Raw genomic sequence first — 14,538 nt, 5'->3', positions numbered from 1 at the left:
AAGGTATCAACCATAAAGCGAATACTTTATAGTATGATGGCCTGGAATTAGAAATACTTCTTTCTCTGCCATATGTCATTGAATGCACTTATACAGTCCATTTCATGAAATCACATATTGACATCTTGAAGTAAGGGTTATATATTTTTTAAACAGGTATTTGTTCATTACAGCAAACTCATGGTAGAAATAACTGAGTAAATAACCCAAAGTTTCATGGCTGATAATACATAACAGTTATAGTTTTGACCTGTTTGTATGGAAATAGCCAAGAAAATAAACTTACAACCTTCTCAAAAGATGTGAATGAATGAGAGAGAGAGATGTGTTGTGTAGAAAAAGAATCTAGCATTGAAATGTTGGCTTTTATTTCTTTGCCTGTTCTCCTTAGTCCAGGGTGCAGTAGAACTTAAGTTGGAGCTGTTTTTAGTGGCTCTGGAAAAAGCCAGACTTGAAAATAGCAGCCTTGTTATTGACTCTGTGTGGCCACTGGCCTGGTGTGGGTGGCTTCCTTCCCATTCCATTTAAATTCTAGGTTAGGTCAGTGTTCATCCATGGGGTGATGCTTTAAAGGGGGCTTTACTGTTTTCCTTGGAAATTAGTACCCGGATGTTATTTTTATGCTTGGTCTCAGTAATGACTGTGTGGCAGCATCAAAGTCATCTTCAAGATACAAGTGGCTGAAATTTTTAAGGAACTGTGTATTTAGCATAAAAGTAAACAGTGACCAACAGTTGTGAAGCTAGGATTGTTCAAGGGATGTTAAGGAAATGAGGCTTACAGAGTGATGGTTACCTTCAGGGAAGAAGTGGAGCAGAGTCAAAGAATTGTGGTCAGAAGACCCAGCTGGAAAGGGGAGAAGTCTGTGAGCATCACCAGAGTTGCATGTTGTATCTGTCCATAGTACTGTGTTGATTTTAAGATAACATAGCAATAAATAACTTTCAAGTTGTCAAAATATTTATTAGTATAAATCACTTTCATTATAAACACCTTCAGTATCAAGAATGGTAAAAGTGGAGCTGGGGGGACGGTTCACCTGATGAAGGACTTACTGTGTAAGCATGAGGCCTGAATTCAGACCCCAGCTCTCTCCTAACAGAGCCAGGGTGGCAGCACCGATCTGTAGCCACAGTGCTGGGCGTCAGAGACAGGAGCGGCACCTCTAGGGATCATTGGCCAGCCAGTCTGTCTGAGTCAGTGAGAGACCTTGTCTCAAAATAAGAGCAACTGACCTCTGACCTCCATGTGCTTGACCTTGTGTATGTCCCCCACACACGTGAGTATACATACATACACACACACACAAGAAGCACATATCAGAAAAGGCTTTTTAGGAAAAAAGTAACTTTTTTATTAGACAGTAATTTTTTATTAGAAATAAAAACAGTTAAGAAGCTGATTATGTGAATTTATACTCAGAATAACTATTGTACTTCTAATGTTCAGAAAATAAATATACGTATTTTTTAAATTTTTTGCTTTAATAAGCTATATGTGTTATTTGTATAGCCTTCAGAAAAATATTAAGATAATCCGAGCTTCTTTTTTTTAACGTACAACTCAGTCTTCTAGGATCTGGTCATGTGTGTATGAGTTTGAGTACCTCTCCTTCCCAGGACCTCTTTATACTCCCGTATACCAGCCAGCCTTTGTCCAGGCCTGCCTGTCAGTCACTGCTCTGCTGTCTGGCCTATGAATTTGGCCTTTCTCAAAGGAATGTGTAACTGTTGTGGTGTGGTGTGTGCCCTTTGACTCGGTGACGTAAGATTCAGCTCTGCAGTGTGTCATTGTTCCCTTCTCTTTCTGAGTAGTGGTGAAGTGTGTGTACATAGCAGAGTGTCTGTTCACCTGCTGAAGGAAATGGTTCATTCCTGTGAAGCTGGTCCACCCTGTCTTGGTTCCATTTCAGTAGTTCATATCTCCTCCTTCCCCCTGCCCTCCCGGCTGCTTCCCTGCCTAAGGTTTGGCACTCAGCTGTCTTTAACAACTGTCTTGGTTTCTATTGAGTTTCTGTTTTGCAGATTTCTGCTTCATTATTGTAGTTTTGGTTGTTCCCTTCACTTCTTCTGAGTTCTGTGGTTGCTCTTTTTCTCCTCTCACAGTGGAAGCTCCTGAAGCACGTGTGGAGCTTTCCCGAAAACCACCGAGCTCAGCTGCCGTCCCACCTCCCTGTCTGCATCCTGTCAGCCTGGGCATTTGCTCATGATTGTTTTCATTTGATCAAAAACATTTTCTAATTTTCCTTTCAGTTTCTTTGACTTGCTGGTTATTTAGAAGTATGCTGCTAATCTCAGGTATTTGGAGGTTTCCCAGATTTCTTTCTTTTGTGTATTCCTACTTGAATCCCATGGGTCAGAGTACACCCTTTGTATGATTTCAGTCCTTTAATTATGAGACCTATTTAACGGTGTAGCATATGGTTAATCCTGGATAATGCATCGTGCACTCCAAAACTGTTTGCTGGTGCAGTTTCCAAGGTGTCAGAAGACTCAGCTGGCTTTTCGTGGAGCTTGAGTCTTGTGTATCCTTGCCGTTCTTATGCCCTGTTGCCCTGTCAGTGGTGACAGTGGTGTGTTGAAATGCTGTTTCTCGTGTTGTTTCATCCCTTCATTTGGAGCTCTTATTAGGTATGTATGTACTTGTCATTATTGTTTCTTCCTGAATTTCTATGTTATGATTATGAACTATTCTCTGTCTTTTAGGATGGCCCTTAGCCTCCTGTCTGTTTTTGTGATAGAAAAATAACCTTGTTTCTTATGGTTATTGTCTGCCTGCTGTACTTTTCCTCCTTGCACCTAAACCCCAGCTGTGCCTTTGACTCTGGCCTGTGTTTCTTACAGATATCATACCTTTTGAAAAGGCAGTCTAACATCCTTTTGCATTGGATTGGGTTATGTAGTCAGTTTCCTTTTTGTCTTTGGTTTTTCAAGACAGAATTTCTCTGTGTAGCCTTGGCTATTCTAGAATTTTCTTTTTTGACCCAGCTGGCCTCAAACTTGGAGATCCACCTGCCTGTGCCTCCCAAGTGCTGGGATTAAAGGTGTGGGCCACCACACCTAGCCCAGTTTATATTTAATATACTTACTTATATGGTTATATTCATATCCATCATTTTGCCATTTATAGTTCATGTAACTCAAATATTTTTTCCTTTATTTCTTTTTTTTAAGTTTAATTTTTTTATTGGGGGATGGGACAAGAGACGTGAGTGTGTCATGATGTGGGTGTGGATTGAACTGATACTGGGCCCAGCCTCCAGGTTTGCTCACTGAGTGCTGTTACCTTCCTAGCCTCTCTCCAGCCCTCACTTTTTTTTTTAAGTGTACAATTTCAGATGCCTTGTTGGCTTTAAGTTTTATGGTTTTAGTTGTTTTGATGTCATGAACACAATAAGTCATGGTTTTAACAGTAGTTTTTCATGATGTATGAGTGTAGGATTAGATCTCTTTGTGTTTCTGGTCTTTATTGAGCTGCTTGGATCTTTAGATTAAAATTTAACCACTATTTTGAAACTTTTCCTGATTCTCTTCTTATTGGGGTATCGAGTGTTTTTTATAATCTCTTCCTGTCTTGCAGGTGTGTGAAGTTCTGTTCACTTTTGTCTTCCTGTTGCTTTCTGATCATCTAATTCCCATTGTCTGCATGTCCCTGGTTCTTTCGTCTGCCTTTTCTGATCTACTATGGAGCTTTTCTCTTGTGTTTTGAACCTTGTTTGCTCAGGGCACTTACTTTGTACAATTCAGTCCTTTGGAATGTGAGACCTGCTCAGTTGTACAGTGTATGCTCAAACCCAGAGAACACACCGTGTGTATTCAGAACAGTATATCTTCTGCTTTAGTTTTGGAGGGGTCAAGTGAGGTCAGCATGGTTCATTTTTCATTATTTCTATTAATATGTTCTTTTCTAGGAAAGCAAATTTTTGGATTTTTTTTGCAGCAGTTTTCAGGGGTCAAATATCAGATAGACTGCTTATCACATATTTGCATTATGATTCATAACAGTAGCAAAATTACAGATAGGAAGCAGTAATGAAGTAATTTTATGGTTGGGAGTTAACATAACATGAGGAACTCTATGTATTATGGTCCGAAGTGTTCGGAAGGTTGAGAACCACTGCTCTAGAGGGTAGTAGAAGTCAAGTTTGCCTTTCTTAAAATGTCTGGATTTTTCCTAAAATCCCTGATTCTTTCTCTTTTATAGCGACATACATCCTCATCCTCTCAGCCCAGGCTCCCTTACTCCAGTGCTTTCTCTGCCTTCCCTTGGAACTTCCAAAGACGACTTCACATTCTTGTCCTAAACATTTTGGGTGTCTTGCTGCTCATTGTCATCTGGACGACATCCCTGCCTGCAGCCGGCCCTCGGCCTTGGCCTTCTCTTCTGCTCTTCTCATTGTGTGTGGGCACTTGCTGGGCATGGGCACACTGTCCAGTGTTTTTACTTCTGTGCCATTCTTCACGCTTCCAATTACAGCCCACACCCTGCTGGGAATGCAATATCCTCTTTCCTTTTGACCTTTCCAGGCTCCATCCCTGGAACTTTTCCAGAAGCCTGAGCTCTTCCTGTGGCTCTCCCTGCTCTGAGCTCCTGTCACACCTTGTCTCCTGTGCGTACCAGGCTCCAAGGGTACTGCCTCCTGTGCCTCTCTCTCTCGTCCCTCGGCCCATGGAGATGTCTAGTCACATCTAGAGTCACTGTGGGAAGTTAGGTCAAGAACGTTTCTTTCCTGGTGTTTTTGTTTTTTATTTTTCTTTTTTATTCACTTTTAAAACATGAGCTCCATGACTCCCTCATCATTACACCCCACATAAGTTGCAACTTTATTTTGTGAAATAGATATGAACATGGACTTTGTCAGCTACATCACAGCTAGGAGGTGAACTTATATGTGAATTTGAGTTTCATGAATATCAATTAAGTTCAGAGGGACCAAAACTCCCATTGATACAAAATCATGCCTACCTGTCTGCAAGTGAATATTTTACTCAGTTTTGGAGAAATTGAACAATAAATCATGAACATCCTAGGACAAGTTTGTCAGTATTAGAAAAGTGGCTTTAGTTAATATATTTGACTCCACATTACTTTTATATATATAAAAAAAATTAGTGCCTAAGAATGTTCCTAGGACCAGAGAGATGGCTCAGAAGGTAAATGCTCCTATTGCCAGGCCTGATGACAGGAACTGGATGCCCAGAACCTGCATGGTGGCAGAGAGAATCAACTCTCAGAATGCCCTCTGACCTCTGAGCACAAGTATGTGTATATACTATAATAGTAATAAATATAATAAAAATTTTAAAGAATGTCCCTAATAATCATCTTATAGGAAAGACAGAAAACTTTTGCAGTAAATGTGCAGATAATAAATATAGTTAAGCTTTGTGGGTCACATATGGCCTCTACCATTTGATCCTCATTTGGATGTTATGGTTTCCTGTCTTCAGGATGTAACTTGCCAGCAGGTCTGAGCTAGGTGTGGTTGGAGAGTGGGAGTGTGATAAATCCTGGTCAGGAACAGTAAGAGGAGCTCCTGTGAAGGCATAAGACTTGAAGTGGTGTTGCTCCTTCACATCCTAAGCAAACTGCTGCACGCCCAAGATGGTGCTGCAGATCCTAACCTAAGAGGAATGGCCTGGAGAGGGGTGAGAAAGGAGGAGGGTGAGGCAGCATCCTCGAAGTCTTTGATACAAAGTGTCTATGTTGGGCAGGAAGTAGACCTGTCCTGCCCAGTGCTTAGGCGGAGCCAGGGAGTAGAGGGCGGTGTCTTGAACAGAGTAAATCTCTTCCCCTGATATGGTGATTGCTTCCCAAGAACAACTTAGTTTCTTGTAAAGAATGTACCAGTATTCACTTAGCCCTTAGTGACCTGACAGGAACATGGGTGTACTCACAGGGGAGCAGATTAGAACTGTACATACCTGTGAGGAGGGAGTAAGAGGTAGATTAAGTCCATCTTCTGTTCTGTTGTGTTTATCAAGGTGCCTTCTCTCTCATCTCCCCTATTGTCCACGTAGAAGGACAGCTGTACAGGTATCAGAAGCAGCTGCCTTGAAGTAATCGTTTTTTTTTCTTACCTGAACAAAAACTTGGATTCATCAGTCTCAGACTTCTGGTCAGGCCCATCACTCTGTGCCCCCACCCTTTCTCCAAGCCAACACTTTTCAGTATTTAGGAAGGCCTGGCATTAGTGGGGCAGATGGCTCAGCAAGTGATGTGCTTGCTATTGAAGCATGAGGACCTGAATTCAGCTCCCCATAAAAAGCCAGGTGGTGGTGGTGCACGCCTTTAATCCCAGCACTTGGGAGACAGAGGCAGGCAGATCTATAGAGGGAGTTCCAGGACAGACACTAAAACTACATAAAGAAACCCTGTCTCCAACAACAACAACAAAAACAAACAAACAAACAACAAAACAAAACAAAACACCATGGTGCACATCTGTAACCCTAACTGACTGATATAGGGGTGAGGAAAGGTAGAACCTGTGGGCTCCCTGGCCAGCCAGAATTACTGAAACAGTAAGTACCAGGTGCAGGAAGTGGAGACATGGAGGAAGACACTGGTGTTGACTTCTCCACACATGCACTCGTGAGCAAGCACATCTCTGTACATAGACGAGACATACTTAGCCCCGAAGAGAAGGATGCTTACCTGGGCTGGATGGCTTATGGTCTGGCCCCAGATTCTGTGCATCATATCTGTGGACATAGTCATGTGAACTGACTTTATTTACTTGAACTGTAGCAGTATTGACTCATTTTATTTTATCTTTTAAGTTAATCAGAATGCAATTTATCTTAATTTTGATTTTGGTTGTAGAGGTTGGCGATTTGAAGGAGCTGCAGACACTAGACATTTCTACCAATCGTTTGCTAGCTTTACCCGAGAGGCTTCACCTGTGCCTTTCTCTGCAGTACCTCACTGTGGACCGCAATCGGCTATGGTGTGTGCCGCGCCATCTCTGCCGGCTGCCCAGCCTCAACGAGCTCTCCATGGCTGGAAACCGTCTTGCATTCTTGCCACTTGGTAAGTGTTGTGGTCATATGATAGAATAGAATAGCCAACACATAAAACACAACAGACATCGTTAACTAGAATGACTTAGTTTCTTCCTATTTCTCCTGATAACACCTCTATAAATTGGTTTTTTACATGAACAACAGCGTCATTACCAGATGAAAAGTGGCGTTATTTTAGTCAGGGATGTTGTCGTTGCATATTTTCCCAGGCATTGTCCCCCGGTGTGACCACAGTGATCTTGAACCTTCGCCTCCTTCCTCAGCCTCCCAAGTGCAGGGGCTGCAGGAATGCCACCATGCCTAGTCAGGGGCCTGGGCTTACAGTGCCATTAGGAATACATCAGCTATGAGAGAGTCCTGTGAAAAGGGAGTTAACGAGTGTGTGTGTGTGTGTGTGTGTGTGTGTGTGTGTGTGTGTGTGTGTGTGTTAGAGAGAGAGACTGTAAGTCTGACAGAGCCTTGGGCATTATGAACGGAGAACAAACACACCTGCTACTTCCTGTTCCCCTTCTCCCTTGGTTCTGTAATTTATCCCAGGGCCACACATGCCAGGCAAGCTCTCTGCCACTAACCACTACCCTAAACCCCAAATCTGCCTGTTTAGATATTGGCTTCTACCTTGGAAAATTGTTTTTGAGTATTGTTATAAGTACTAATGCCAGAGAATCTGACTGTAAAACGTTGTAGACTGTAAGATTGATTGAATTACCCACTGTGCTAGAAATGCCACTGTGGCTGATAAAAGCCTGTCCTCTGTAGATTTCTGTAGTTGGTCCATTTTGACCTGTTACGTGGCAGACACCATGGGTCTTTAATAATATGGTACATTTATTTCACATAGAACTAAACTATTTTTTCAACTTCTAAGAAACAAAGGTGCCAATTTAAAAAAAATGAAATCACATAGGACCTTAAACTATAGTAATTTCACTCATAAAAGCATCTTATAATAATAATTTATCTCTAAGGACAATGAAGTGAAGAGTTCACTAGCCCCTGAAAGGAAATGTTTGCAATATAATTCATTTTTATCTATTTTCAGTTTAAAAATCTCTTTATGAAGTCTTTAAAACATTGGAAACATCAAAATAAATTCACTTAAGAAAAACTGCTAAATTTAAGGAGATTAATTTCGCATAAATATACTCCACAATTATAGAATGAACAAATTAACATAAAGGCATTCAAAGGCAAACTATATTTCTCAGAAATCTGAGCTTTTAGAGTGGGAATATCAAATATAAATGTTTGAAGAGTAAACATACCTGCTGGACTAACAAAGAGAACTCAGAACAATGGCAGGGCCGAGCACCTGCACCGTCCAGAGGCAGATTGTGCCTCTTCCCAGGGTGTGATCTGTAGGGGTTGCTGAGACTCTCTGCCCATATTTGTAGGTCAGAGATGATCATCTCTAGCCTGTGGAGTTTATGGATGAGAATTATAAAAAAGTCTACAGGTATAGATGACTCAAAAGTGAGGAGCCGCAGCCATGGAGTAACTTACCCTGTTCATGCTCATCCTCTTGAACATTTCTCGTGCTCAAGACACTTCCTACCCCACAGTGGACACCAGAACCTTTGGGCCACTTGCTAATGGCTCTCAACCACGTGATTACCGGCTGGTGCAGTCAATGCTAGTAATAAATAAAGGAGGGTAGGGATGAGAGGGAGGGAGAGACAAGACTAAGTCATTTCATTTATTTGTGTGGCATAAAACTCAACTTACAAAGGTAACATCATAGTTCAGAGGAAAACTGCAAATTCTCTTCTAAGCAACCTTGAGTTTTCATGCTTTGACTGTCAGAGGTGACCAGAAAGAGATGCACTTGTTAACTCCAGTGTTGTCCCTGCAGTCTTCTGCTGTTATTATCATCGTCAGTAACTGTATATGCAAGGTGTGTTCCCATCAGAAACCGCATATGTGAGGACTACTGTTTGTGTTCATGTAACAGTGCAGGAATAATAAGCTGTCAGTTACTGTACACTGGTTAGCTGAGGATCCCATTTAATTGCTGCACATATAAGCTCTAATTATTATCAAACTTATTACAAACCCATTGGCAGTTTTACAGATGCAGAGACTGATTGATGGAAGAGTAGTTGTGTAACCTGCCTGGAGCTGCAGCGCATACTAGAACTGAGTCTCAGACGCTGGTTCTAACCTGATATTCCTCCCACCTCAGCACATTCTCTCTGTGTTCCAGAATTGCTCTGCATAAGCGGACTCCATCCTGAAGGTGGCCGTCTCCAGGGTCAGCTTTCACTCTGCCATTTTGGCCTCCTTTGGGCCATCTCTTCAGTTCTTCACAGCGTCTGCCGGCACAGGCTAAGTCCTGCCTTGGTTTTTGATGATGCCATTCCTTACCCTCTGTCTCAGCTCTAACCTGTCACACACCTGCACTCGCCTTCAGGTTACTCCCGCCCTGCAGAAGCTCCTTAGCCCTGGCTCCTTGCTTCCCTGGTCATTTGCTGCCTATTCCTATCTGTGTTTCAGTAGTGGCAGCTTTGGGGTGTCTTCTAAATGTACTGCGCTCAATGCTGGTGTTGCTCAGAAGGCTGGGACAGTAGGATTGCTGTGAGTTTGAGGCCAGCCTAGACTATAGAGTATATCCTAGGCCAGCTGGGACCACTGTGTAAGACTTTGTCTTCATGATAATGATGATGATGATGATGATGATGATGATGATGATAATCTTTTTAAGAGTATATGTTAGAAATCTTTCTTTGGACTCTTAGGATAAACTATAGCCGTCTAATTCTAAGAATGGTCTGAGAAAGAGTCAAATGGAACATGTAGTTGTCAGTGCCTCCTTTTCACAGAACTGAACCATCTAGAAATTTAGCAAATATGAGTGCTTCTTTATCGTCATTCAGACAGACAGATACACACACACACACACACACACACACACACACACGAGAGAGAGAGAGAGAGAGAGAGAGAGAGAGAGAGAGAGAGAGAGAGAATTTTCAAGCAATAGAAAGCACTGTTTAGCCATGCTGCTTTGAACTTGGCCTAGGAACATATGTCTTGTGAGATGTGTGCTGGGATGTCTCTGTGAAGGAGGTAGGACTTATATTCGAGGGGATCACTTACTGAATTTAGTCTCCTACTGAAGTTCAGCTGAAGGGAGCCCAGTTTTATGGAGTTTCTTAAACAGCTGTCTGATCCAGCTGCTTCGGAGGGCAGCTCCAGAGGCTGGTGGTCCGGATGACTTGGATCATGTGCAATGCTGCCGGCCTGCTAGCTGTCTTGGAGTATGTGCTGCATTAGTCACTGGCAATACTGTCAAAACCATGAAGGCTCTTTGACTGTCTTCTTCCCCAGATGAAAATCTGCATCAGAAAGGATGCTCCTGTTACTGCTGTACAGTGACAGCTGAATGATGGATGAGCCTACAGACAGGCTTTGTTCACAGTGGTCACTGTGATCAGCACAGGAGGAGGAGAGCGTCCTTGAGCCTAATGCTGTGAATGTTAGCAGCGGTCTCAAATGTGCTTTTGCAGTTGACTTGATGTGGTGGGGTGACTGCAGCTCACAGAATTGTGATTTCTCTCTAGCTTCTAGAGTTTGGGGGGTGACAGAGAAAAGGCCTTTTCCCAGGTGTTCCTGGCTTTCCTTGCATAATTAATCAGACTGATTATTTGGGAATGTTCACTGCTTATTCCTTGTTGAATAATAGCTGCAAGGATGGCAGGTCGCTAGGCACAGGCTGGCTGTTGACAAGCATGTTTTACCTCTGAAAGTGCTGTATCACTAAATTCAAAGCTTGTAACTTCTGAGGGTGAGAAAAAAGCAGAGGTGACTTCAGCAGGTTAAATCTTAGTTACGTGTTTTTGTGGAAGACTGAGGGTCACCAAGATGACTCAGCTAGGAAAAGGGCTTGCCATCCAGCCTGAGCACCTGAATGTGAGCCCTAGACCCATGGTAGAAGGAAAACCTGACTCCTGCAGATTGTCCTGTGGCTTCCATGTGCATGCTGTAGCATGCTCGCTCTCTCTCTCTCTCTCTCTCTCTCTCTCTCTCTCTCTCACATTCACTCACACACACACACACACACTAACATACACACATACACACACACTCACATACACACACACACTCACACACACACACATGCACAAATAAATGTAAAAAATAATTTTTGAAAATAGTGAATTATTTGTTTTAAAAGATTTATTTATATTTTATGTGTGTATTTTGCCTGTATGTATGTATGTGTACCACATGTGTGCCTGGTATTCTCAGAGGCCAGACAAGGGAATTAGATTTCCTAGAACTGGGGTTACAGATGGTTGTGAGCCACCATGTAGGTGCTGGGAATTGAACACAGGCCCTCGACAAAAACAGAAAGTGCTCTTAACTGCTGAGTCATTTTTCTAGCCCCTAGTGAGTAAATTCTTAAGAACATTTGGCATGTGACATTGAGTTTTCCAAAGTAGCCTTGCATAAATTATCCTGGAAAAAATCCAAAAGTTAGTAGAGCCTAGTAATGAGAAATGATCTGGGCTTTTAGACCAGCCTCTGTGTTGTCCCTTAGAGAGTCTAGTAGTGAAGTTCAGTTCTCTTGGGAAGTTCTGAGTGCTCAGACTAGTGCTAGCATGCAGTGATAGCTCCTGTACTGTTTCCTACACTGTGGCATGTAGAGGGCTTCAAACTGTCCATCTGCCTCACAATAAGAGAGCATCCGGGGTTTGTCTACTTGCTTTGTAAGAACTGGGTACTTTATTAAGAGAAATCCAGATGTGGCAAGTGAGTGTTAGAAACCAGTCCCTGGGATTTTTAAACATGCACTGAAGCAAGCCCCTTCTCATTGCAGATGGAGGATGAGAACTACAAGTGTAGTATGTGTGTGTACTGTTTGTATTGCTTCTTATTTATTCCTACTTCTGTATTTGCTGAGAAAATCAGGAATTACTATTGATGGTTTATTTTATTTTAAATCTACACAGTAAAACTAATCAGACTGTAAACTATTATTAGAGCTATATTGAAACTAATAACTTCATTTTTAATTTTTAGCTTATATATAAAAAGACTAACATGTGTGTTTATGGAATGCCCTGTGATGTTCTGATGCATGTGTCAGTTGATAAGTTTCATGATCCCAGACTCAGAGATGCTCATCAGTTCTATTCTACTGAACTGGACGTGTGTGGATGCAGTTTGAAGAACTGCTACCTGAGACTCTTGTATAGTGGGAGTTAAATGCCACTTCTGGGGCCTTAATAAGTTGGAGTGCTAGCAGATTTATTCAAGTGGAAGCAGACAGTCACAGGAGTTAGGCCTACATTGACCTCAAAGCGCGACAACTGCTTTCTAAGGGAAAACCTAAGTATGAGGCTAAAATTGTGTTCTGTAGGAATAATGTTGGGTAAGCCTGTAATCAAAGGAGAAATATCAATGAAATGAAAAAACTGAAAATGATATTAAGGTAATTACAAAGTAGAAAATAAATAAAAATTAAAAAAAGAAAGAAAGCCTTTATAATAATGTCTAAACATTAGTAGTGGAAAGACAGGAGAGAATTAGTCTATTCACTAAAATCCATAAAGATCTTACTTTAAGAGTGAAGTTTTAATTCTGGAATCCAAAAGTCTTCAAGAAAATGGATGTTCAGGGCTAGGGCTGTAACTCACACTATGAGCTTGCCCCTGAGTTCAAGCCGTAGCACCCTTGTGAAAAAGCTGGGTTGTGGTTCCCACACTTGTAAGCCCAGGAGAAGGCAGCCTAGCCTACTGGGGGAACTCTTTGTCAGTAGATTCCCTGTCTCAGAAAACAAGCTGGACAGCATCTGATGAATAACAGCCCAGGTTGACCTCTGGCCACCGCACACATATACATCCGTCCATGTGGGGCGAATGAGAAAGGGAAGGAGGGAGGGAGGAGGGAGCAGGCACAGAAAATGGATAATTGATGTATTTGTAATGAAAAATCATTTTCCTTGTCTGGTCTCTTTCTGCTGTCCCCTAATAGGGCTACATTGTCCTCTCAAATCTTTTGCTCTGGCTTTAGATTTTCTTAGAGAATTAGCAGGGATTATTTAATGTGGCTTCTGTAAACATGGGCCAGATGTTGACTTTCTATGCTAGTGTGTAATGAGAACGCACACTGAGATTAGCTGAGCTTTATATGGACAAATATGTATTTTTTGCTAAGCCTGAGTAGGATTTGGTGGGTTAGGAAGAGATTGAGATGGAAAAATCAAGCCCTGTCCTCTTGAAAGTACCAATTAAAAACAAAACAAAGCCAGATGGGGTGGCACATGTCTGTAATCCCAGCACTTGGGAGGTAGAGGCAGGAGAACTTGGAGTCTGAGGTCATTCTTAGTCACTTAATGAGACTGAGCATCCTGGACTACATAACATTTTATCTCAAACAAGCAAACAGCCTGTCACCCACTCACAGAAAGACAGATATAAAATTTAGGAAACTGAGTGTTATGAGGGCAAAGCCTAGAGCCAGATACCTGGCAGCAAAGCTTTTTGTTAACTTGGTTCTGGCGCTTACAATTTTTCAGGATGGTGACAAGAATGTGCAGTGTGGCAGAATCCAGATGATGTTGTTAATTGACTTAAAAGCAAGAATCTGGAATTTCCATCAGGCATCGTTCTAAAGTTCTTAAGTTCAAAACATGTGGGCCCGAGTCCAACCGAACAACAGTTCAGGATGCTTTGTAGCAGAGACTGTGCTCTTTGGCTGTCGGCCATGGCACTGGACAATGTGTTGTTTTGAGTCCTCAAGTCTCAACCATGCTGGCCGGTCATTAGCGCATGTCCCTCCCGAGGATCTTCCTTAAAGGAGATTTTCCTACCCTTGATATGTTTGCACGAAATCTGTGAGTCAGAACTTACCCACTAGCCTTCTGGTCTTTTAAAGGAAACAAAGAGATGTTTTCTTCATCGCTTGTTTCCTGGGCAATGTCTCTTGCAGATCCAGCTCTGACTTCACAGTTGGATGCTATGTTCCCTCAGTATCCTTCCTCCTCTGGGCAGCGCCATCCCGATTTTGATTTTTGTATGAGCCCCACTTAAAGAGCTGTCCCCACACATCATGCTGAAGCAGGTTAATAGTTCTGTGGACTTGACCATAAGAAAGTTATTTAATTATCAGTAATAGGATAATAGTAACACATTTCATAGCACTATTGTAAGAATTCTGTAAGATACATGTAAAAGCATGTCATAATTCTTCATAAATATCCAATCAGTATGAGCTATTTTTGCTCTTGCATCAGACTATAAAAATGGGTAAGGACTGTGTCTTGATTTTTATGCCCCAAAGCATCTCCCTCAGTACCTAGCCCATTGCTTATGGCTCCTGTTACTTGACCTGTAATGGAAATAGAGGTCCTGGAGTGTGACTATTTAAACTGACGGCACAGGAAGCCTTCCATCGTTCAACTCCATTGTAGTCTGTTTATTTTAATAGTCGTCTATGATCTACAGAGTGGGAAGCATCTCATTAAACTACAATCCACTGTGAAAGTGTTTTGTTAAATCTCTCTCTCTCT

The 14,538-nt window shown here is 42.0% G+C and overlaps 1 protein-coding gene across 3 annotated transcripts in view; it reads left to right on the top strand.

Moving 5' to 3' along the window:
• Positions 1–14,538, top strand: part of Lrrc28 (leucine rich repeat containing 28) — a 132,437-nt gene that overhangs the window by 73,042 nt on the left and 44,857 nt on the right. For 2 of the 3 annotated variants that reach the window (XR_004945402.1, XM_036191984.1), the window contains exon 6: positions 6,826–7,032. The exons of the other annotated variant lie outside the window; for it this stretch is intronic. Coding sequence is in view for 1 of the 2 variants with exons in the window: in XM_036191984.1 (XP_036047877.1) it covers positions 6,826–7,032 (207 nt within the window). In the remaining variant the exon portion in view is untranslated. The remainder of the gene's footprint in view (positions 1–6,825; positions 7,033–14,538) is intronic. 3 annotated transcript variants of the gene reach the window in all.

This window comes from Onychomys torridus, chromosome 1, assembly GCF_903995425.1.
Source record: "Onychomys torridus chromosome 1, mOncTor1.1, whole genome shotgun sequence".
Lineage (NCBI taxonomy): Eukaryota > Metazoa > Chordata > Mammalia > Rodentia > Cricetidae > Onychomys > Onychomys torridus.
This window is presented reverse-complemented; position numbering and strand designations above follow the sequence as displayed.